This window comes from Rhynchophorus ferrugineus, unplaced genomic scaffold (assembly GCF_030347505.1).
Source record: "Rhynchophorus ferrugineus isolate W39M unplaced genomic scaffold, kcgeb_rfMv2 rfM3, whole genome shotgun sequence".
Lineage (NCBI taxonomy): Eukaryota > Metazoa > Arthropoda > Insecta > Coleoptera > Curculionidae > Rhynchophorus > Rhynchophorus ferrugineus.
In genome coordinates, this window is record NW_027472582.1 from 24,815,549 (window position 1) to 24,843,356 (window position 27,808).

A 27,808-nucleotide genomic window follows, 5' to 3' on the forward strand; every position below is an offset into this window, starting at 1 on the left:
TAACGCTATGTGTTGATAAAATTACTTTATAGGCCATATAAAATATACAACGAAGAAAGAAATATATTTTCTATTGATTAACTTTGCTCTCGATATCGGTGTACATTACTAATTATAACTGTTATTAGAATTGTTACTTTACATAAGACCTATGTCAGATTATATAAACTTGAACCGTATCAAAACTACATCTACGCCTATTTTCATTACAAACATCAAACATTTACTATGAGCAAGAAATAGACCTTTAAAATAAAGCACAAAACTAAAAAAGTGAAACAAAATAACGAAAACGAATGATATAAAAATAGTAAATAATAAAAATAACTTATTTTCAGATACAGATCATGTCAAAGCCTACCTGCAAAGTTATTATTGGTGTACTTTGGCACTGACAACAATTGGAGATCTTCCTAGGCCGAGAAGTAAACCTGAATACTTATTTGTGATATTTCAAGTAAGTGTTACTATTCCTAAGTTAAAATGCAAAATTTGGTAATAATATGTAATACAACATAAGTTTTTTTTTTTGGAAATACAAATCAAAATCTATAGAACCAAATCAACTTTTTAAGTTAAATCAGACCTAGAACTTTATTATTAGACAATAATTATAAATTTAAAAGACTTTATTAATTATTTGGTAAGTTAAATGATGGTTTAAAGTAAAAAAAATGCTGAATATTATGGTCTGAGGTCATATTGGGCACTAACAAAGTGAACCACTATAAATAATGTCACCACCACAAATGAAAACACTCCGTGTTAATTTACAGAACATTCTCAAAGTAAACCACTATAAATAATGAAACCACAACAAATGAAAACATTCCGTGCTAATTTACAGAACATTCTCAAACATTGGCAGTTTCCATATCTGAATATTCCTCATTGGCCCAAAGTATTCAACATAGTTAACGAAAATGTTACATTAGAATTATTATTTCAATCTAGATTTTCATCACAATTGTCATCGTAAGATTCTTGTTATTCCTCTGAGCTAGACATACTTCAATTTTTGTTGTGGTTATTAAGTGTTTATCCATGGTTAGTCTTGTTAGATTTATTTTTCGTTTTAATTTTATTTTTAATTTTATTGTTTTAATTATTTTTAAATGAATTTCGAAATCTTATTTTAAATCGGATTGAGGACTGTCAACGTGGATATATTACAATTTGTTTACACATACACTACTACATCGACACATACCTTGATGCTTGAGTGGCCAAACTTCACAAATATTTTAAAACCTTTCTTTAGTATTAACAATTTTAGAAATTGGTAATATAATTAATTATTAGAATTTATTATTACAAATGTAGGATTAAAATAATATGAAGCCCCAGTTTTTTAATGAACATGCATCGTTTTATACGAAAAAATGTTTTATAAAACAACTTCATAGCCAATCTAGCAGATTCATGCTACTTCTTAACATTATGTCGTAATTCTAGAATGAATTGGTAGTCCAATTTCCATTCTAATTTTGTTTCATTGATAGTAAATGTAGCAACAATTATTAAAACAGTACTTTAACATTCTGAAAACAAGACTTTCCAGTCCAAAATGCCAAAAGCGATTATAATATAGCCTCGATCGATTATAATGATCTTAGTTCAAGTTAATACATAATAGTATTAATGTGCAACAACGTCCAGTTTAAAACTAATAAATAGTAAACAAATTAATAAAATGACATGCAACAAAAGTGGTATATTCTTAATTTTACAAATTTGTAAAACAGTTCAACATCATATTGTTTTACCGGTACATAGCTAATTAAACAATTTAACCGAAAAACACCACGTTAATTAACCCTATACAATTAAACAGTTCTGTACCGTAAATTGCATTATTGTTTGCTCGTAAACATTCTGAACACAAAACGTTGCTGTCGTTTAACACTAGTTAAAATAAATAATTCAATGAAGCGTTTTACAAAGTTGTATCACGTAACGCGAATCTAAAACGTAAAAATTAAATTTGGCCGATTTGCCGCAACATTGGTCCGCTTCAAACAACTTGACGCCTGGCGGGCAAATAAAGATCCAAAACTGGGGGTAAATAAATCTTACCCTGGCCGAGCGGCCCACAATTTGTCCTGCCCAATGCGGACTCTCGACTCTGCAATGTAGTGGCGCTGTTGTCGGTTTTGCTTTTAAATTGGCCCTCTAATCGCTTTAAGCGAGAACGACGGATTATTATTTACCTAAAGCAGGTTGAAATCAGATATCATTTCGCCATTAGAGCTAATTAAAAATGGTTATCACTGATACTTCTCTTTCGCTACCTTTTACAATATCTTTTATAGTTTACTCGTGATTAATTAGAGGCAAATAATACCGGCAAAATTATATAAACAAAACAAGAAAATTCAAGTAGCTTCCAAATAATTATTATATTTAAATTAAAAAATTCGTTTTGTAACAGTTTGTTTGTTAAAACTTGTCTATATGGCAAAACGTCTAGTTGCCCAACATAATTTAGAAAACTATAAACTTTTATTCTCATATAATGAGTAATATCGTTAAATAGGTAGTACTAAAGAAACGACAATAGAGATAAACAACCTACAGCTGTAATTATATTAATATTTCTGTCTTATTCACTCCCTCCCTTTGCCTACCTCTTAGCCTTTGCTGGTGTATTTTGGGCAAATCAACAACACTTCTAGATGTAAAACTACCAATGACAAATTGATATTGTGACGGGATTGATTTTGGAAAGACCAAAGAAATGTTCGTAGATATTGTCCCGTATGGACAGCAAAATCATTTGTGAGCATCGACTGTATCTTAGTATCTTTTTTTTTTCTTTGTTTAATCCAGCTTTGATAGCCCTACATGCTGAGCTACAGCTTTGATAGCCCTAAATAACATTAGACTAGGTAAATTTACAGCAACTCTATTCCACCTTTGGTGGAGTTACAACTTATATCTTTGGTGATTTGGGTTAAGCCGAATGTTCCCTAATTTTTATAACTCGTTACTCGCGACTAACATTGAATTCATTGATCTCCTCATCCAATTCAAATTTCTGCGCGATAAGTAACTTTTTCCAGCGAGGAAACAAGAAGAATTTGCATGAGGCCCAATTCACCCTATTCCGTCAAGACCGTTTTTTTTCTGCAAATTGGCATCGAATCGGCCCAACAATTTGGCATGTACATTCCAGTCGATAGGACAGTCTTCACCTTCTTAGGCGCACGGTCGCCGGGTGAACTCCACTGTTCCGACTGTTCTTGGTCTCTGGTATGTACCAGCGGATCCATTTTTGGTCGACGGGCACAAAACGACGCAGACGCTTTTTGTAATGCGCTTAAATAGCGTCAAATCACGCTCACTGGTGTAAGTTCACCAAGAAGACACTGAAGTTACTGTAAACTAATAGAGTCTGCTCAAATTTGAGATGAAGCCTGCTGTTCAGGATGTACGGCCACCAAAAACTGATTGCAACAGTTAATTTGCTGAGGCATTGAGGTTCATAGGGATGGAAATTCGAGTAGAACTAGTGTTATTTAGAAGATCAACAAAGGCAAACTGACGCACAAATGTAGAGGCGATACTAAAAAATAATTTTATTGACACTACCAACTCTGCAGATGGGACAATGACCATCACAATCCTTGTGGTCGTCTCTTTGGAAGGAAGGTGTTATATCACGCGATGTATATTGGAAGATAAGGCATGGAGCTTGTATTAAAGTGTGAATGAGTGACGACTGGTTTGGTTTATGTTCAAATATATTTAAATATAAGAATTCTAAGGGCAGTACTGATGTCTCAATGTTTCAAATCGACGTCGACACAACCAGACCTGCATCCTGTCACAACCTTATCCCCAAGCTTAAACATGGAGGAGCCCATTATTGAAAGTTATATATTATTAACAAATTATTAGCAAAAATAAAAGTTAGAGAACAAACAATATATTAGTTAAATGCACCCAAATACTTGTTACATTGATTGTTCATTTTATTTCTCTCTATATAGATATGTGACTGTATTTAATTAGGAATATTAAACCTGTAAAAGGTTCTTTCGAAAAAATGCCATATTCACCCACCGATGGTTATGTAAATATACGGTGGAGGTAAAATATTTGCCACTTCCTTTTAAATAGGCTCTCTAAATGCTTTAAGGGTAACCATGTTTATTTACTTAAATCAAGCGGGAATCAGGTGTGGCTAAAGCAAATATGCTAATTTAAAATGGCCTCGTCGCTATTACTTTTCAGTATTCTTTGTCTGGGGAAAAGCACATTCAAGAAATTAATTTTTATTTTATGGGTTTTATTTTTCGGTTTCGGATATTTTGTTGTTTAATATTCTCATTTCCCTTTTCAATTTCGGATGTTTATGGTTAATGAATATATAAAATAAAAAGTTTGTTGTTATGATAACTCCGATTGCCTCTTAATTGGTTTATTTGGCTTCTTAGGTGTGCATGGGTATTTGGACCATATTTACAACAACGACCTGTAGACACGTCATAATAACATTTTAAAATATCTTTAAATGAGTGCTTTCTAAATATATTTTAAAGTCTTCTTTAACTTGGGCTCCGAACCATGGTTGTCAGTATTAAGCCTACCGACTGGCGAGTGACCAACTTAGAATCTGAAATCTGAAAAAGATTGGAATCATTTTTCTTGTTGGATTTTGCACTCTTGCCTAGGACACTCACAAACATAAATTTACGACCATGCCCCATCAGGATTCAAACCCGCGACTATAGCAACTGTAGGTGGACCGCCCTCTCGCCTTTACCGCTGCACCAACCAGGCCGGCAAATGGCTGTTTTGTAACACTTGTTAATATTTTAAAAATTACTATTTCCTTAAAATTTCATTATTGTTTAAAGCGAACATAAAATTACTTTGTCCTGACTAATTAATAGCCTTAACCTGAATTCTATTCTACATTGTATTGAGGTGTATTAATAACGAGTATGTTGGGACCTTTAAACAAACCTAATATTTATGAGCTTTACGCACCAATTTTAATTATTATACATACTAGATGACTATTTCATTTTTCGTTGAATACGGTACTTCGTCTTAACCATGAGACAAATTACAGCAATATTTATCTCTAAAGACGAAACAGAGTATTCATTGGTCTTTTCATCCACAACTCATGTCATTATTAGCTTCTGTAATCAGTCAAGAGAATACTCTATGATTACTAGAACAAGATATTCATTAAATTTTGTCGTTCAATCTCTATTATCATTGAAGGTTAATATTAATAAAATTAGTCATTAATTTGGCCAATTTATTTTACTAAAAGAAATTTACTACTTTATGCTAATCAATAAAGAAATTGAGAAAAAATTGCGAACAAAATTATAGTCGATAGTCATAAATAATTTTACTACAACTGAGAGTTGTTTTAGCGGGTATAATAACCATGACGTAACGTACATCCTTTTGGTTGTTTCCTCAGGAGAGCAACTTATTGAACAAACTTGTATGTTTTCCTACTTTACATACGTTTACTCCATGTACGTCGATAGCTCCATGTTTTCTAACTAAGCCTTGCAATAGATTAAAAATTTTGAATTAGGTTTACATAAATACGCATATGGTATACGCAACTTTGGGAAAAAATAATTGATATACAATTATGACCAAGACATCTTCAAATCAAACTCAAAGCGAATTCTATCCATCATTACTGTACCAATCTTCCTTGCTAAAATAGTTAATGAAGTCATACGATTTCAATAGATTTGTCGCATAGCTCAAATTTCGCTCAGAAGAAACAGCTGATAATAGATCAAGCAGCAAGCATCAAGACCAGAACAGATTTTCTGCTTTATCACTTTTCGCATATTTTCTTCGTTAGAGTTTCTTAACTAATACAGGTTTTGCAACTAAAACCAAATACTTTATGGCGAAATAATTAAAGTTGCTTTTTAACAACACTTTTATTTAAATTTGATTTGCTTCCCTACTGAATTAATTGGCCTATAACAATTTGTTTTAATTTCACTAATAAATTTTCTGTATTGGGCATTTAACAAAAATGTGTCCTCTCTATTTCTTATGATAGTATGAAACCATGAAAAAAATGTTTTACACTAAATCTATTATAGATATTATGAGACGACAGTAAAACACAACCATGCCTATACAAGTTTCGATTGATTGGAACTGCACATGCGCACTCGTTCAAATCTAGCCTTAGAGTTTTAAAAACTACGCGTCCTTTTCTATATATGCCTTGTTGCTTACCACAGTTATAGTTTGGCACCATTTTTAGGTTGATTTTGTAGAGGTAATATTATTATTTCATAGGCAATATTAGTGGTAGATAATACGAAAATAAGTGTATAAGATATGAATTATTAGTAAAATATTATCATTCTATAACACTATTTTTGTAGATTGTAATGGAACAAAGGATATATTTTTGTGTTAAAAAATATGGAATAACAGAACTTATTTAAATATTATAGTAGAGGTATGAATGAAGTATGGATATGTTTGTATACCTTTTCTGTCTATTTGTTATTATAATTATATCTTTCTGATTTTACAGATATTTCAAAAGAAGAAAAAAGCTAAATGTTTAAACAAAGTGTGAATTTTCAGCATAGTGTAAATATAAGATGTACTTAATAGATAGTGGTTGAAATAAATTAATAACATAGGATCTGAAGCTTTGTGTTCTATTATTTCTTTCGGTTTATATAACTCCTCGGGGCAGGTAAATAATGTCAATACATTACATAATTTAACAAATTTTATTGCAATAAACGGAATAAAATAAATAAAGAAAATGTAATCTAAGTAATACACATTTAGAGATATAGGCACAAACCATATAAATAATAAGCACTATATTATTATACTGGTATAATTTATAAGCACTACCTCTATGTTATTAACAATTTCGATTTGATTTTCTTGATTGACTGATTTTGAAACTGTAGATGCATTATCTATTCTGTTATCGATGGCATTTTTCTTATTTGTTCCTTCTGCTTCTCACTGTGTCTTTTTTTTGGTATGATTTTTCTAATTTCTTGTCCTGCAATTCAATCAGTATCTTCTCTCCCCGAGCACTAGCTTCATTATCTGCAAAAGAATTAGTGTCAATTATCTTCTCATACATATATGCCAAATGTACATGCTTGCACAGAGTTCGTATCATATACCCTGGACAGCACAAACATACCTATACACACAAATCTTACACACTCTACAATACAAAGTTTTACAATTATTCACACAGATTTGATTGATATTTACATTGTATATTTTGTTGTAATATTTGACTTTTTTTGACAAATTTGCCTGATTTTTGTTGAACTCTCTGTATTTTATACCTATTTATTGTATGTTCTACTCTCTTATAATTATATATATATATATATATATATATATATATATATATATATATATATATATATATATATATATTATATATATATATATAATAATATAATATATATATATATATATATATATATATATATATATTATATATATATATAATAATATAATATATATATATATATAATATATATATATATATATATATATATATATATATATATATATATATATATATATATATATATATATATATATATTATATATAAGGGCTCTAATAATTATACGATCCTAATAGATACTAGAGTTTCATCTTTCAATGTTCAAAATTCCTTTTCCAAATTCTCAAATCTACCAGATTATCCAACGAATCTAATAGTTTTTCAACTGACACCCTAGCATTCCTTCTTAGTGTACTTGTTTTTAATATATTGCTCAAAGATTAAGTTGCTGTATTTGTTTTGATTCGAAATATGTTTTAAAATATCGGTAAAATCAGAAAGATATAAGTATAATAACAAATAGATAGAAAACGTATCAAATATGACCATATTTCATTCTCTTATGAGTTATTCATTATAACAAATTATTCTGTATCACATTTATAGGCCAAATTAGAACACTTACATTTGGTATACTTAGAGTAATTTTATTCTATAGTTATTTTGATATTAATTTATTTTAATTTCAGCTTCTGTTTGGCCTTCTTCTCTTTGCCAGTGTCATGGGTCACGTTGCAAACATCGTCACGTCAGTATCAGCAGCGCGAAAGGAGTTCCAGGGTAAGTCCGAAATCGACTAATATATTTTCATAATCGAAAATTTAAAATCCTTAACATCGTTTATCGTGATATAAATACGAAGTTATAGTTAGACAATAAAACTTAACAACCTATGCAAGATAGCGCAGTTTATTGTCGGGAATAAATTCTAAAATTGCCGTCATTTTTTTGAGGGTTTACAATATTATTAATTCAAGTTCATATTTTCTTAATCAATATAAATGAAATCTTGTTTTATAATTTTGTTTCAAAATGCAAAGAAATAGGTGTAATATATACATAAAACTGTTTTTATTTTAATATTTAATTGAGATTTCTTGTGATTGATTCTAGTGATACTATTGTCTATTAGCCGTAGTCTTTTGGATTTGTTTAAACAATCAAAATCAAAGAACTTAACAGGAAAAGGAAACAGCTTAACCACTTAAAGTATCGCCTTACTCTGAAGTCTCTCAAAGCATATCTTAACCAAATTTAATGGAATTTAGGTAATGACATCGCAGTTTTAACTATATAAAAATATTAAAATTGGTAGCATGGAAGCCTTAAGCATATTACAAACCCATGGATTACTAAAATTTTAAAATGTTGTTCGAGAGTGCAATTCAATGGCAAGAAAACCTAAATTTGCTCCCAATAATTCAAAAAATTCCATATCAAATATAGAAAGACTAAAGATATGTACTCCTGAAGAGCTTTGAATTAATTTTGAAGAACTCTCTCTGATTAACGATAAAGTTTTCGTTATTATTGTCCATCGCTACCTACTATGATTAATCGCAATTCTAACGGAATTTAAATTCTACGTCAGAAATATGCTTTGTTGTTCCTTTAACATACCGTTCAGGTGTATCAATTAATTATTGTTTGTCAATCCTCAGTTATACCCCACCAAACATAAATAAATATCTTGAATTTTTCGATATTTAACTGATTTTGATGATTCCTCAGGATTATCTGTTTCATATCCAATTCTTCAATATCGCTAAGTTCCAGTTCCTAAGAAAGCCAATTTCCCTTCTTGTTTCCTATTCCCAACAGTTATGTTATTTATATATACATATATAATTCAAATTATAATCACAAAAATAAATTACATCCAAGCCCCAGTAGGATTAGAACCCACCACTTTCGCAACAATAGGAGGTCTGCCCTGTCACCTTAACCAATGCGCCACCAAATCGGCACTTATGTTGTAACTAATAATTGATTAATATAATTCTTGAAGCGTATAATATATATATATATATATATATATATATATATATATATATAACGTAGAGTAAGTAGTAGAGTACCTTACGATGTTACCAGCTATCGTATTTTCAAGATTACCGGCTGTTTCCGACAATCACTCACATTCTACCTTAATTCACATTTACGACAATGAACGTGTCGTTGTTTTTTCCATTTTTGTTTTCAGCTGCTTTATAAATATTCTCTGTGTTTGCTTTATAGCCGCGATAAAAAGGTAAGTGCATACTTAAAACCGGTAGGAAAAACGGATTTTATAGACCATTCCAATGTTAGACAGTCAATTGATTGTCGCTTTATGCTTTCGTGGACGTCGAAATATATATCAAGTTTATCCGTGGTTCCTTTTTTTAGGTTTTTTAAAAACGTCCCAGAAAATAAATGTTTATGCGTGCGTTGTTTTTGATTTTTCGATATATTTCTATCGTTCTTCCTGTATCGTCCACATAAATGTAGTCAATTTCAGAAGCGTAGTACATACACATTGCCAACGAATTATTGACGTATTAACTATAAAAAATAGAGTGCTAATAACATCCTTTATTTAACTATCTACAACTAATTATTCACTATCTACTCTGACAACTGATAACTTATTTTCTGATTGCACATTTTAGTTGCTTAAATATTGTAAACTAAGAAATTATAAATTAAAAAATAATTTGACCAATCTATAGTTAAAAATACAAGATTTAAAGTAACTAAATAAAAGAATTATTTGTTTATATATATATATATATATATATATATATATATATATATATATATATATAAATTTTTTCTTTTCTACATTCTTTTCTACTTTGCTCGCGATGTCGGACACGCGTAACAACTTACAATCAAAACCACCTTTTTACCGACATATTACACTAACTCAAAGGGCATCTAATGCTCTTGAGTCATCTTGTCCGATTGCGCCTTCGAGAAGCAGGCCTGCCTCTCTTGGTTTACGACTTTTGGTTATCTTTTCATGGCCTAGTTAATTCCATCCATTGCCAAGTCTCTATGGAGATCACTATTTGTCAATTCTCATGGATCGTTGAGGACACTCCCTAATAACATAGTTCGTTCTGAGACCACTGAATTATGTCCAGATTATTCTTCTTGGCACAACACCATATTTTAATTCCGTTTGTTCATATGGGCTTAAGGAATTATTTATACAAAAGTGCTTTATTATATGTTGGTAATTTTTTTTTTTAATAGTCAATCCTCATTCTTAACTATGAAGAATCTACCTAAAATAAATGATTTTAACTATTCTGTAAATTGTCTGGGTAACATCTCCCTTAATTTAAAATTGTCAAAAGCAATGTATTGTTAAAGATGGCTAAAAACGATGATAACAATATATAAATGATAATATCTTATTTATTATATCTGCTACTTGGGTAGTGATAAAACGAAAGGATATAGGGCTCCCTAGCACGGACTTCGACTAATGAATCAATTTGATCTGATTTTCTGCATTTAAACTAAAATTATAATTAGCATTATTAAATATTTAATATCAATATAAAAAAGCATATAGCTAAATAAAATAATAATAAAATGAAGTACTTTGATATCATATTTAACAATTTAAAAGAAATAAGAAAAAATTAATGAATAAACGTTTAAAACGGTATTACAAGTTGTTTGTATTTAAAATAACATAACGCAGTTTTATCCTTTATATATCAGTATTTTGTATTTTTACTATTTACGACAATATTTCATAGAAAATACGCCCGGAAGACAATTATTTGCGTTGAGTCGTCACATAAAATATCAAATTCAATAACATGAATCATAACCTTAATACTGGAAAATCGCGTTACTTTATCCACGCTCAGATAAAGGATTGTCTGTTCGGTATTTACGCCATTGACGTTTTGAACAATTCGCTTCCATTTTAAATTAAATAATAGATTTATCATTGCATTTTTATGGATTTCTTATAGATTCATATAATATCTGTACAGAAAATATGTTCCATATTAAATAGTTCACTTCACGGTAAGTTAATGTCATCTAATTATTCTAAATTATATTCAATTATGCAAGTGTCACTTATTATTTCGTTTTTGTAATATTATTCCTTCAATAATTTCAATGTTCTAGTTTTTTATCCTTTTTTTTTTCGTAAAACAATAAATCAATTCAATATTTTTAACCGACTTCAAAATAGTGTGTTCGCATATTTCTCCGCCAATTATTGACCGATTTTCAAAGTTCTTTTTTTATTTGAAAGAGTGCACTTCCGAGGTAGTTCCATTGGAACCAAGTTTGGATCTGTTTGTGGTGAGGGTGAAAATTGACCGAAATCCTCATATTTCAAAGGTACGTACAAAGATTCCACATATTTTTTATCTAATATAATTAGATATTTGTGTATAATTTTATTTCTGACTTGGAAAATCGAGAGTCGTTCAGTGGAATAGCCATTGTTTGCTTTTTAAGCACTAATAATATCATAGGAGAAGACGTAGGAATATTGGAGGCAAATGCTTCTACGGTGTAACGGTTAGAGATTTCAGATCGTTCCTTATTTTCAATTATTGTTTTTATTCCTATATTTCCTCGTACGGGCTGCACCTTTACTTGGCCTGCACATTGTAATACGTAATAAAATAACTGCGTAATTTATTGAATAAATATCTAAACTCTCTAAAACGTAAAAAAATAATCAAACTTAAATTTGTAACATAAAAAAAGCGTTTTAAAATAAAATATGTATATTATAATTGTGGAAATAATAAGATAAAGATAAACAAAAACCTTATTTAACCTATCGACAACACGTATTTTATATTCTACTATATACACATAATTTAGCTTTTTTTAGCTACCTAAGCCTATTTAACTATTTACAATATTATTTTAACTTTTAACTGATCACTTTGAAGTCGGTACCGAGATTAAAATGTCAATGTCAATTAAAAAGAAATTAGCCAAGCTGGCATCAAGATACAGATGGCTGTATTGGCTTCTTAATCCAAAATGTTAATACATAATAAAATTATGATCAGCTAAAACCAATACCACTATATGGTATACAACTATTATTCAGTTATTGAAACTTTGGAAACATATGTAATAGTGCGCGAGTAAAATGGATGTAAAGTGAGAGAACAAAACTACAGCATTTCGTTGTATTAATTGGTTAGTTTAGAAGACCAGTTTTAATATATAATTAAATTGCAAAATACCATCTTGGCATCCGCATTGGTTAAGGCGACGTAAGGGTTCTCCTACTGCTGTAATAGTGGCGTGTTTGAATCCAGGCAACAGTAGTATAAAACCCGACGAGGAATAACAATCCTAGTTACGTCAGCAATTAGGCTGGGTAAGTTCAGATGTCTCTGAGATGGTCTCTAAGTTGGTTACTAGCAAATTAGTCGAGGACATTGGTATAAAGCAAACTTGGAAATACAATAAAAAAGTTAAAATGAGTTCCTCCTACCTCCTACAGACTCCTGACTCTGCTATAGTTCTTAAATCACTTGACAATCTATAAATATCAGCGCTCTTAATCGTCGTTTGTTATTATAATTGCCTGTGGGCATTATCTATTTTTTTTTAATATGTGAACATAGAAAGATGTGGCTCTTTATGAATCGGTTTTATTTTAAGGATGACTATCTCTTTTTTCATTCATTTTCTGCCGATTTCAGTTATAAATAAAATATTTTTAACAAATATTTTTCTGCATAATTAATTTGAAACATATCATAAAGCTAATATGAAATGTTATTTTTTTGTTACATCGAAATTTCTCTTATAAAAGCATTTATATAGAGAGGATATCTGATATAAATCTATTGAATTACTTCATAGAATACAAGCCATTTATATATAAGTTGTATTTACAAAGGCAAATATTTTCTTGCCAATAAAACAGGGCAGTGGCAAAGAATATTTTTCAAAAAGTATTCATATTTTTCATTGTTATCATAAATGTATTTTTATAATCTAAATGCATTTAAGTATTTAATAATTTCTTGAAATTAATCGCTAAAAGCGAAATAGATTTGTAGCTTAGAGGCAATTTTTCTAAATACTCGTAAAAACAGCACTGATTTTGTGGGTGAAAATATATGGGTACATTAAACTCGACTTAAAAAAAAATATTTAAATAACAATATCGTTTTTAAAGGGGGATGTTTAAGCTTATCAGTAATTTTTAAATAAATGTCGCATATGTTGCGTTGCGATAGCAGCTAGTGCGAATCCTGCGAATATATTCCTTAATTACTGCGATCACCTCTTCATTCGACGAAAATTTCTTCCCAGCGAGTATTCTTTTGAGACTTGAGAACAGGAAATAGTCGCTGGGGGCCAAATCTAGAGAATACGGAGGGTAAGGAAGCAATTCGAAGCCCTGGTGACACTGTGCATTGTCTTGGTGCAGCAGTACTTTTTCTTCAAATGCGACCGTTTTTCGGCGATTTCGTCCTACAAACGGTCCAGTAACACTATATAATAGTCGCTGTTGATGGTTCTTCCTGTTTCAAGGTAATCAATGAAAATTATTCCATGCGCATCCCAAAATACAGGCGCCATAACCTTGCCGGCCGACTGTTTTCCACGCTTTGGAGCGGGTTCATCGTATGCAGTCCACTCGGATAACTGTCGATTGTACTTCGGAGTGAAATGATGGAGCCACCTTTCAACCATTGACATATATCGACATATCAACTCGTCGTTGTTTTTGATCAAAAGTGAGCTCGCGCGGCACCCACTTTGCACAGAGCCTTCTCATACCCAAATATTCGTGAATGATATGATGTACACATTCAGTTGACATCCTTAAGTTTTCCCTTCAAAAAACAATATTTTATCAACACGCGAAATTCCCTTTTATCCATTTTTTCACAATAACAAAAGTTGCTTCCCTCAAAATGCTGTAATTCACAAACTAACGATCCGACAGCTGTCAGATATAGACACGCATCTTTTGAGGGTTAGGGCTAACTAAAAGTATACGGATTTAATTCTAGTAGCGCCATCTATGTGTCAGGCCGAGGACTCTTCAATGGACCTGTTATGTTTAAACGGTTCCATAATATAATATTATATAACTGTTAAATACCATGCATAATATATTAGAATATTTGTATAAGAAATGGATCAAATATTATAGAAAACACAGTTTTTATTAACTCATAAATTAAATAGTACGAACTATTACATACATCCAATATATCGTTTTCAAAACCTTGCCCTTTTACCAACATTTCCTTCGACCATTTGACATAAAAGTCATTGAATTTAGCTGATACACGCATATGCCTTTTCCAAATAAAAAATTAACACTTCATAATGATATCATTTAAGTTCGTGTGCGATGGTTTGCTCCAATATTCTGATTTGCCGTGATTTTTCTAATAGTTGTGTTCCATATTTCTGCAATTGAGTAACTATCTTTCATATTTTAAGTGGTGTAGACTCTATTTTATTTCGAAGCCAACGTGTAGTTCTTCGTTAGTTACGTAGTGATAAATACTGGTAAATGATCTAAGAACTTTGGCTTACACTATTACATTAGTAGTTGATTTTGTGTCTTAGTTCAAGTCCATATTTGCACCCCATAAGCCCATATAAGATTGATAATTGATTCTAATCAATTTTTTAAATTTTTAGTCAGGTATATTTTTTGCTTTTTGTTTTTTGGCTATTATTATTTGTTATTTAGCATTGAGTCTGATATATTCTGCTTTCGGTCTAACGTCATAATTACGACGAATGCCTTATGCTGTAACTGAATAAAGTATTGTATAGCCTGTGGCACTGTCTTCTTCAAACCTCATGTCGTTCATATCAATATCATGTCATTTAGACAACTATTTATCCAGTGTCATTTCCTAAAATTGTCTGTGTAATATTGTGTAATATTGTTAACAAACAGTGCCAAATTTCGACTACTAATGCACCATAGTGACAATTAGCTTAATTACCATAATCAGTCTACTCAAATCGTTGTTAGTATATTGCTCCATTCAACCTAACTCTAAACTGTCAAGTATATTTTTGAATCGTACACTTTACAATACAAATTACTCGAAATTCATATCTTGTACATATATAGTGCTAAATACACAAGTAACTGTAATTTTTTGACATTTTCGTTTTTGTATAGACATTGTTATGTGAAGTTATTCAGATCTCTCGTTGAATAATTAATTTAATTTCCTTATTTTGAACATTTATGTCAATATTAATCCACGTTGTCTATTAAGTTAACATAATAAATTAATATAAATTACAGCAACCCTCGAGGATATTATGAACAAACAATTGATTAAATTTAATATTCTGACATTCTTCGTGCTCTTAAAAGCTTTCAAAAAAGCTTTAGCTTTGCAAAAAATACTTTATACATAAAATTAGAAGTTCAAAGGATATTTCATAAACATACCCGAAACACAATATTATATCTTAAGTGGTGGCCATTATTTAAAATATTTCGAATTACTTCTGAATTATTCATATTAACCATGAACAAACCGTTTCCATCAGCTGGAATTTCGCAAATTTGATTGTTAACATTTTAATGACGAATTATACTTTCCATATTCGGTATAAAATTAAATAATTTGTCCGCATGAAACTGTACATTTTCCATTTGTATTAAAATATGACCATTTTGATATTCCAGATATATTAGGCAGGGGATTTAAATTTTAGCAGACATTTTGATTCCGCATTTATAAAATATTGGGATTTATTAAAATTTTAAATTTCAGTTGGGATCAGACTATGATTCGGCTCAATAAACCAACACATTTTTAAAAAATTATTTATCCTTTTTGGAGATATGCAATATTTTATGAGTGTCGCTTGTCATAGAATATATTATTTATGTGAGAATTAATTAGAATAATTACAGTGATTCTGATAAATTGTAATTAGAAAGAATCATAAAAATAGGGTCTATTCATAACTAATTCCTTCTTTCTATCGTAACCATATAGCCGTATTTGAAAAATATTCACATTTTAAGGATGTGAAGCAAAAAACTTGCAAACACCATAACCAGCATAATTAGTTCAGTTTAGTCAATTATGTAATCAACCACTTAAATTTGTATCCCTTAGAGCCTTGCAGATTGATCTTCACTACTCGCTCTAGATATTGAGATAAATTAACATATTCAAACAATAAAAGATACTCCTATGGTAGTCATATGGTATAGAATGGAGAGAATCTAAAAGAAAAAAAACAAATAAAAATTATACATAAAACCAACTATACTAATAAAATTTTATAATAATATACAAACATTACAAAATAAAAATAAGTAATAACACTAAACATAAATATGAGAAAAACTGTGATAAAATGAATTAATATGCATATAAAATGATATACAATCACCAAATCTATGAAACTACACACCCGATTAGTTAATCGGAAATAACTTGAAAACAAAACTTGAAATATGGCTTAATTACTCCTTCCTCGCTATGAAAATTCATTAAGAACGGAATTTGAACAAGTCCTATCCGAAACGAAGTTTTAATTTTTTTTTGATTTTTTGATACCAGAAAAATGTAATCGACGTATGTCTATATACAAGTGACATTACCACAACCGCTACTGTAACCGCGGCATAATAGCTGTTGATACGGCAACATTTCAAACACTGTCATGGTCGGTTCTATTTCCATAGTGCGAGATTCATAACGCTGGATTACTAACGCTGGAACGCATAGTACAGGCCAGTGAAGATGCTTGTTGATATTCTGATGCTACTGAAACCAAGCCAAAACGCTTTTACTTGTATATATGGGCACATTGTTAACTTAGAATGTGACATTGTTTCGCAGCTGCTAGTCATAGCCCTAATAACGTCACAATAACCCGGCAATGATATGAATTAGAGCACCAGTTGAATACAACGATATAATGGAACCCTAGTCCGTATTGTAAGCGTCCTTCGGGGCTTTCCATACATACACCCGGTCTAGATTGTATTATCGTAGCACCACTTCCTTTACAGCCTAGCACCGGTTTCTGTCATAAAAAAATCTTCCATCGCGGCCTCTATACTGAAGTTAGCATTATGAGGCTATCGCCATTCTGTTTTGTGGACACAGTATCATTTAAGTGAATGTCGACTTCTGTTGTCTATCCCCTAGACATAGAATTAAAGAAATATCGTTTAAAACGAGTTTATTACCGTTCAGAAGAAAGCTTTTGAGGGTCGTAAAAGGATATTATAAGGAGTAATAAACTTATGGATCGGTTGAAGACCTTGTTGAAGTTGTTCTTTTAGCTGGTGACTTTAAACAGACCTTGGTCGCACCGTGAGCGTTTTGCTTAAATTAAAACCTGCTTAAAATTAAATTTTTTCCCTCATTTATTTTTGTTAGACTTTTGAAATTAAGGATTTTATTTATATTTTACGTCAATATTCAACGATCTGTTCTTGGCGATGCGGGCGGATATCAGCTAGTAGCTCTAAAAGTATATCTAATATAAAAATTATTATGTCACAGTGTTTGTTACAATACCCCTGCGAAACGGTTTGACCGATTTTCATGAAATTTTATATGTATATTTGGTAGGTCTGAGAATCGGTCGCAGTCTCTTTTTTATACCTCTAAGAGAGTGGTCCATCTCAAAACTTTATTATATTTTTTTGATACTTACACACATTTTTTATATTTATTGTTTTATCATGTAACATTGAAAAATACATACAATCTTAAAAGTTCACTTTTTTATCACCAACCTCTATTTTTTAATTACGATATTGTAATTTAATAATATTTTACTCTGGTCGTTACCGAAAGTAAATATGCGTGATTAAATGCTTCAAGATGTCGGCTGAAATATTGTTAAAACAACTGTTAGATATTGGCGATATAAAAGTTACCATAGATCAAATTGGATACATAAAATTACCGACCGATTTCTGTCCTCATACCTCTCATATAATTGCTGATCTCCTTTTCAGGGGATCGCGTTGTCTTATTACATCCCCTCCCTATATACTACCCCATTTCCCCGATGGCTCTAAATCTCGCAGTGAACTTGACAATGAATTTGTGGTGGACAACTGGGCATTCCATTTGAAGCTGCATGAACAGGGTTCAATTGACCGCTGAACTCTTCTCGATATTCAAAACTTTATACTACATTACAACAGAATCCTTCTAAAAATGGCTAATACTTACCGATTCCCGAAAAGCCCTTGTACGATTTCTGGAACAGCAATCCCATGGTCACCGACTCACTGTAGATCATCCGTAACCGACCATACCCCCCCCCAACCCATCTAAAATATTTGTATCCATACTGACCTTACCCCATTCGTTCCGTGTTCTACCAAGACGAAATGCAATGTCGTTAGGCCCATGAGTCCAGGCTCTTTGAGGTTAAAGCTGATTTATTCTCCTCTTCTCGCGTTCCTTCCCTTCGTCACATTGCCTTAGCCTTGTCCACCTTGTCCTTCTGTATTTTACCACACACTGAACGACTGTCCACGGCTCACCTAGATTAGAACTATGTATGGACTTCAGAAATTCCTTAACAAAAGAAAATACAGATACACTCCTTGGATTTATAGGAGAACCCGATATTGCTAAACCGCCTATGGTACTAATATCGCCGACCAAATAACGATTACCCCTTCGGTATGGGTGCTAGTGTGAACTGCCCGGATAAAGCCTCTACTTCGTTATTGTTTTATAATTTTTATATTCCGTTATCGTTCACAGCGCTCCATGCCTGTTTCACTCATATACCATATCCTCACACCTACTCCACAAATTACAATAAGTTAATTATTTTTTTCTACCAAAATATTCTCAAGAAATAACTTATATGGCAAAACCACGTTTGCCGATTCAGCTAGTATTTCTATATTAGATTAAAATTAACATCATCAAATACTTCTGGATCATCTCATAGAATCATTTAAATTAATTTAAGAGTGTTCTTGGTATTAATATGTATTCATAGAACATCATTAAAAATTAATATCATGTTGTATACTTAATTGTAAATATTATTCATTACAGTATAATGAGTCAGATTCAAATAAAAATGGCATTAAAAATAAAAAAGACATATAAATTAGATTTATTATATTCAAAAGTAAGATTGAATGGTTATCAATATCCAATATGAACCAGTTAAACCTCTTCGAGTGCAAAGAAAAAAGTGGCAATCTTCCGTATAATCTCCATATAATTCCAGACGGAATTACTCCAATGCCACGCAATCTGCATATCGCAAAATGAATAAAACGGAATCCAATTCAGGAGGAGGCGTGAACCGCGTCACGGCGACGTGGATTAGCGTCGCCTCTGCGCCAAAAGTCGACTGAGGGCACCGGGTTAGAGATGGAGATTTCTTTACGCCGTACGTTCGCATAATGTAATTTTATTTTCCCTTTATGCGCATTAGGAAATGTTGTTGCTCTCTTGGCTTTTGATTTATGAATTTATGGAGTGAAAAGGAGTCGCCAGTAAGGATTTATTAAAAATTACGGACTGAGTAAATTTATCTTTTTTTTATTGATGTTGTTCTTTATTCCCTTATGAATACCCTATATTCCATATAAGATTATATTAAAATAATATGATTCTTAACTACAAGTAATTTCAAATCAATGCGAATTACGAAAGTCTCACTAATTTAGTACTTTAAGAAAAAGGATCTAGCATTCCTTGTTATTAAAATATTCAGATTATTAGATTATATCTTTATCAACATGTAGCACAACCCGCATTAAGCGAAACTGTCTACTGACCTAATTCGAGGATACGTTACCTCACAACTATCCTCAGATTTGGCACATTGAGTTCCATCTAATTTTAAAAGAGTATAATCCTAGTTTAGCGCATGCGTACATACAGCTTTGTTTACTTACATTTTTTTATCGTGATTATTATATTTAATCTCGAAAATATATATAATATATATAAGCAGGTAAATAAGTTCAAGAGGTAAATAAAAATGGTAAAATTATGGAAATAACACATTTTATTTTAAAAAGTATTGAACAAAACGAAATAATAAAAATATAATTAATATATATCACCATTAATTTTTATATATAAATATACACAAATTTGATAAATAATTGATTTAATGTTGAAACTATATATAAGGAGGGAATTAAACATTGAAAATTGTTTGAAATAAAATATTTCATTACAAAAATTATTGAATAAAATGAAATAATAAAAATAATTTCTATATGCCTTTCTATTTTTATAAAAACACCATATTTAAATTAATGTACATATTTCAACAATTAACAAGAACTCTAAGATCCATATAAATAAACTTATATATAAAAATATCCATATAAATAAAAAAGACCAAAATCGTTTAGGTTAAACCCAGCCAATATAATTAATACCAAACGAAAAAATCACCACTATATATTAAAGCAGTGAAATTCTCCTAAAAATCTCCAAATATGATCAACTATGATCGCTACTATCCTTGATCCACAAACCCCATTATATAATTGACTACCTCGAGCTCTTGATTAATATATTGTACATTTACTAGCCTAAAATAAATGGATTATCGTACTTTCAACCTGAGACAACTCTCAGTCAACACATTATTATTTTTACAAAACAATAATGTATTTATCTATTCTCTTATGTAATAATGCGCGTATTTTCCTTGTCATTAGCTTATTAGGCTATCGTTGATAATTTTATATTTTGTTAATTTGATCTAGGTTTACTTTTGTTAACATATTAATTATTTTATAGTATCACTGTACACTGTTCTTATATCCTAGCAAAATGCTGTCTAATTTTTTCTTCTCTGTTCTTGTTATCATTAAATTTTGGAATGATATGATTGATACCGGTTCGAAGTTGTTGAAAATGATGTGTTATAAATTTGGCAGCTAACATTTCCACCATAAATAAAATTGATACTGTTTGGATTTTATAACTTTTAAAAATTGAACCTTGCATTCTGCATTTACCATTGTTCTTTCATATTTTAAATCCAATGTATGCTGAATTGTTATGTTATCAACAAGAATAACACAATTCTGTTCGTATAGTAAACAATTTTATAATATATTCATAAGTAGCGGTAGCTTTGAACTATTCGAATATAGTAACAACAAAGTCTTAAACAGCAATCTACGTCCATGAATTACTGGAATTTGGATATTTCAAGTTACGAAAATAGCTCTTAGTCTTTCATGATGGAATATGTTAAATAGATGACACTTCATCTGTTACGGCCACCAAAATTGAATTGATGTTATTCAAAATAGTCTCATATCTGAAGTACTGGATTTTTGAAACAACAAATCTTATAAAACAACTATATCGCCTGCATAGCAACGAAGTTTCTGTAGAAACAGCACAAGTAGTAAATGTGTTAAATATATATCGCGAAATTATAATCTATGGTGACAGAGAATTTTGTTGCAAATGAAACCTGCCAAAACTAACCCAGAAATGACATACATGAGATGCGGCGAACAAAAAATGTCGATCAGTCAGGATATATAAGAATTCCTCTTAGAGAAATAACCAATGGAATGTACGTGGATATTATCCCGCTTGGATATAGACTACCGTCTTTGGTGGATTTACACCTTGAAGTTACAACTTTTGGGCGAGCGACCCATAGATTAGGAGGTGTTTTTCAAAACATGATGTTTCCTAATTCTTACAGTCCATGACTAAGGGAACTTTCAGCAACTTCAGTCCACCTTCGGTGACCATTCAGCTTTCAGTAGAATAGCGGAGGACAACATATCTTTTTCCTAGATAAATAAATATATTCCAGTTAATTAAATGCGTTCAAAAATTAAAAGCCTTGTAATATTCTTAGAATCCTATCGACTATATCAGTTATGAATCGTGTAGGATTTATAAACAAAATATTTTAATCTACTTAAAACAATTTTATTTTAATCGAAAAAAGTGACGATTTACTTTTAAATTAATAAACATAATAGCTAAAATATAATAATAAATAAAAATCATAACAAAGATAATGATCCATTGAACTTTCCCGATACCAAGGCTTTAGGCGCTAATAAGCAGACGTGGTTTTGGTCATTTGATATTTGCTGCTCGATACCTCAACCACTGGCATCGATACACATTCGCGTATTCAGTGAATGCTATCGATTTAATTGCAAGGATGAAATTATAATTAAACACATTTCATCGGTTTACCTACGAGTAGAATTTACCTTTCCCTTTGAGTTTACCATACACCGTATGGACATGAGCTTAAGTGCCGTGCGACCTAATTTCCCCTGATTTAATTGACGGTTATTATTGCAAGCTGGTGCGCCACTCTTCGCCACCATTCTTTATTGTCCATTGTAATGTGTATTTTTTATTTTATTTTTGTGTTCAATTTATTTTATTGGGTCATAAAAAAGCTTGCGATGCGAGACAATAAAGCACTGTTTAATTTTACGATAGTGCACCGCCTTCAAAATATAAAACGTTATTTTATGATCCGGAAGTGATGGTCGTTTAAATTCAGTGTAAATTGAAGCGGTGTATTGGGTGGTATATGGATTCTAGTCATACTTCATATATGGATCATATATAGATTCTACTCATGATATCTAGACATAAGAAGATATACTTAGTTGAAATTACATTTAAAAAAGTTAATAATTTAAAAGGGTAAGCTGTATCTCCTACTATCTGAATTTGTAAATTGACTAAGAATGAATATACGGAATTTTATAATCATTAGAATTTATTACACATAATTTAAAGCAAATAAATGTGACTCCTACAAACAGGTCAGTTGAAAAGTCCCCGGCCTGATACATAGATGGCGGTACTAGAATTAAATATATTTGTTTTTAGTTAGCACTAACCCTCAAAAGATGAAGTTGAAGCAAAAATGTAGCTTGATGCCGAGTTTCCGGACACTGCTCCAGGAAAATCAACCATCAAGAATTGGTGTGCTAAGTTTAGACGTGTTGAAATGAGCACCGAAGACGGTGAACGCAGTGGACGCCCAAAAGAGGTTGTTAAAGAAGAAAACGTTAAAAAATGCACAAAATGGTTTTGAACGACCGTAAATTGAAATTGAATGAAATAGCATACACTATAAAGATATCAACTGAACGTGTACATTATATCATTCACGAATATTTGGGTATGAGAAATCTCTGTGCAAAGTGGGTGCCTCACTTTTGAACAAAAGCAACGACGAGTTGATGATTCGTAGCAGTGTTTGAAAATGATCAAGCGTAATAAACTCGAGTTTTGCGTCGATATGTGACAATGGATGAAACAAGGTTCCATCATTTCACTCCGAAGTCCAATCGACAGTCATCCGAGAAGACTGCACACGATGTACCTGCTCCACAGCGTGGGAAAACGCAACAGTCGACTGGCAAGGTTATGATGTCTGGATTTTCGGATACGCATGTAATAATTTTTTATTGACTTTTTATTGATTACATAGCATTATTAGACCATTTGAAGAACGAAATCGCCGAAAAACGGCCGCATTCAAAAAAAAGAAAGTGCTGCTTCACCAAGACAATGCGCCGTGGCACACGTCAGTGAAAACTATGGCAAAACTCCATGAATTGGACTTCGAATTGCTTCCTCATGCACCGTATTCCCCAAATCTGGCCTTCAGCAACTATTCCCTGTTCTCAGATCTCAAAAGAATGCTCGCTGGTAAGAAATTTTCGTTGAAGGAAGAGGTGATCGCCGAAACGGAGGTCCATTTTGAAGCAAAAAACAAATCGTACCATAAAAATGGTATAGAAAAGTTGGAGGGTCGTTATAATCAGTGTATCACATTTGAAGGGAATTATTTTAATTAAAAAAACTAATTTTGCCAAAAATAAAGTGTTTTACAGCAGACCGGAGACTTTTCAGTTGACCTGTTAGTTCAAGTGACGTCAAACCACGCATTTTTCATAATTATCTTCATCATCAATCCGTAGCTGCCACTTGAGTATCATGTCTACTTCTCAACCAATACACTGCTATTGGTACCTCAGGAGTTTCGAATATTCTTTAATAAGTTTCACTTCGGACAATGTTAATGCACAACGTCTGCCATTTTCCAAATTGCTTTCTATAATTTTCACCCATGCCTTTTTTGGAGCTATTCTCTGCGTCTTCCATCTTAAAATTCGATTTTGTTACAAATGTCTGTCCGAAATTCGTTAATTTTTTATTAAACAGGCATGTAGAGACCATTGTAATCTGACTTCCAATTTGTTCCTCAATTGTGCACAGAATGTTGTATCTTAACCGACTAACCTCATTTATAATAAGATCTCCGAGAAAAGCATGTAGCATTTACCTCAAGCATCGCATTTAAAAGATTACTTTTGTCAGAGTGCAACAGTTTCGAATTTCGAAAACATACAGAAGGATATCACTCCACCTTAGGGTAGCAAAATCTCGAACAGCTTCACCGATTCAGCTTATTATATAATAAGAAAACTGAAATCGATTCTGAAAACAAAAAGTGTTTTGTGTTAATATTTGAAATGTTTCTAAATTAAATGATTCTAAGAATTATATTTAAAAAATATTAGCCACATATGTATGCAATTTAATGATAATTAAATATATAATACCTTAAATGACACAATAACTATTCATATTAGTCAATAAAAGATAATTTCTTGTTTAGTTATTGCTATTGCTTATTCAGTTATTTTACATGAATCGCATCTGAAATAAACCACAAATTAAGATGATCTTGAGTAGGATCAATACTTTCTTAGATGATATATTATTAATATAGCTTATTATAACTTTAACAGATATGTTCTCTTTAATGGAACTACGTAACATATCCGTTTCGTTAGAGTTTCGTTGTATATAACGCATATTTATGTTCTAGTACAGCATGTAATTTACATAGTATTAAGAACTAAGAAAATAACTTTCATGTCTATTTGTAAATTTTCTGTTACAGTAATTTGTATTCCTTATTCATTTTTAAGCGTAGCGATTATTTGTTCACCTTTCTGAGCCCATTTGAAATCCACCTCCAAAAAATTACAAATACCCATGTTCAGTATTGCAACGATAAACTATGATAGTGCTCATAATATTTTTTTTAATTAAAGAATTTAAGTATTATTTTAACTTAAAAAATTTCTTACATAACCTCTTCATTTGATGGTGGGGGACATCTACAGAATCTTCAGTACAATTTGATTCTAACAGGTTTTAGAAGCTGCTAACACACTATACCTTATTAATCCACCAATATGCACAGCAATATGGTTATTTCTCCATTCCTCTTTGATGTCAACCCTGGAGTAACCCATAACTTTTAGTTCTTGGAATTATCATAGCAGATCCACTTCGTCAGTCACAATACCAATCAGAAAATTATTTTTGATATATATACTGTCAATTCATATAGAATCAATTTTAGATAATCATTTCTATCACTTTCAAACGTCTAGAAACAGTTAATTCATTAATTTCTAAACTGTCTGAAAGTTATCTGATTTTCGCCTAATATGTTTTAAAATTCACCATTTTCGAAAACTTTTGCACCTCCAAGCCGTTCAAAATTGACATAAAAGTCATCAAATTTAAATTGTAAAATACAACACTGACGACTGGGATATGACGGGACAGCAACAACATAAATTTATGAAACTTGATGGGTTTTGACAGTAGAGTTCCCCAAATTCAGCGACAAAAACAATGAATGTCAAAAATACAACATTTAGTATTCTATTACTATAATTTTATGTAGGAAAACGTCAAGACCGTCGAATTTAATAAGCAGGTTAGGTTGTTTAACAGTTGTTTATATTGATAATTCTCATTTTCACCAATAGTCACCGTTATCGCGAACATCATATGTGAAAGCCCATAATAGTAAACTGCTATCTGTCTACTCTGCTGTCTTAATTGTCTTAATAAGGTTTTTTCTCCTTCTTCTGTAAATATAGAAGTGCTACGTGACTTAATACAGATATTCAAGATATTAATGTTAGTATGACAATACAAAGTATTTCACTTGTAGCATCAGCGTGCTAGCCTACTCCAGTTTCTGGATAAGCATATCTCGATTTCTTCTTAATTTTATTCATTTAGTCTTTGAATATAATGAATAGTATTTTTTTTATTTGTATATCTTGATTTAAAATTTTATTTGGAATTTCATTATTCTGCTGTGAAAAACACTTAGTTAATTCATAGTAAATTGATTTTAAGACTAATTTAAATGAGATATTCATATTCATCATTGTATTTAAATATTTCATAAATTATATATATTTCATAAGCGAAGCTTTATATCGTCTTCCCTACAACTGAATTAAATATATGATACATAACAAACGAAAAAAAAAATGTTGGACACAGTATTAATAAGGATTACACCAAAATGTATAACCGATACGAAATATCCGAAAACCCTGAAACATAAAGTTAATGACGTTGCTATATATAAAAGACCACCAAATACGAATACAAATATTGGCAAATTTTCTTCATTTTTTTTTCGTCCGAGAACCATCAATTTTTCTTTGAAACTAATTATCCGAGCGGCTTTCTTTTTTCATACAGCGAATGGAACATTAACTTGGTCGTTTATTCCATTAGTTACTTTTTTCCGTTCAGTTTCTTTCTAAACCGGGGCCGTTCAGCTGCCCATAAAATAGAATCGCAAAAGCGAACAGGTACTGTTTGTTGTTTTTTTTTATCCTGTTCCTATAGTGGGCGTTTTAACTGGCCGTAATTTAGATGATTGCAGCCTTTGTGGTTCATGAAAAGGAATTTTAATGTCTTAATTCTTTAGTGTCATGATTATTTGATGAACTCACGATTTTAACACCTTCTAATAATGTAAAATCCGTTTAAAGTCTTATGTTTTTCTTTCATGTTTTTTTTAAAGCCATTGTAAAACTATTACATAAATTAGTGAATTAATTGAAATTTTTTAATTTTTTAAAAATATTTTGGATTCTCGATATAACCTACTAGGGTTTATGTGGACAGGACCTACTGTTTAGGTCACGCGCAAAATGGGACGCAGCTTGGTAAGGTGACGCAGTGAGGGTCACGGTAAGTGTCCCCGGGAAAAACTGTCAGACGTTGAAACCGCGCAAACACAATTACGCTTCTCGCTACGCCAGTAAGCTATACATAGTAGTAGGCTTAGTACAATGGCAATTGATGCTGCTCTAATAATGGTTGAACTGGAATTTATTTAAAGGTCCAGTAGGATTAGAGTACCACAAATTGGGAACTAATGATATAAAAGTTTCTATAAAAGAAACACGTATCATTCTAACGAACAACAAAAAGGAAACAAACGAACAGTTCGCAAGTCTCCATAAAGCGTTTAAGGTTGCAATGAGACACCACCGAAGACATTAAAAGCGCAAAAGAGATGATATTACCCGGTAATGAACGATGAAAATAGGAAAAAATTTGAGAAATTAACAGAAAAATTGGAAGGGTTAGAAAGAAATT

At 31.2% G+C, this 27,808-nt stretch overlaps 1 protein-coding gene across 2 annotated transcripts in view; it reads left to right on the forward strand.

Moving 5' to 3' along the window:
* LOC143192898 (cyclic nucleotide-gated channel alpha-3) overlaps positions 1 to 27,808 on the forward strand; it is a 223,821-nt gene that overhangs the window by 31,527 nt on the left and 164,486 nt on the right. For both annotated transcript variants that reach the window (XM_076398689.1, XM_076398690.1), the window contains exons 5-6: positions 339 to 457; positions 8,033 to 8,123. In XM_076398689.1, coding sequence (XP_076254804.1) covers positions 339 to 457; positions 8,033 to 8,123 — 210 coding nt within the window. The remainder of the gene's footprint in view (positions 1 to 338; positions 458 to 8,032; positions 8,124 to 27,808) is intronic.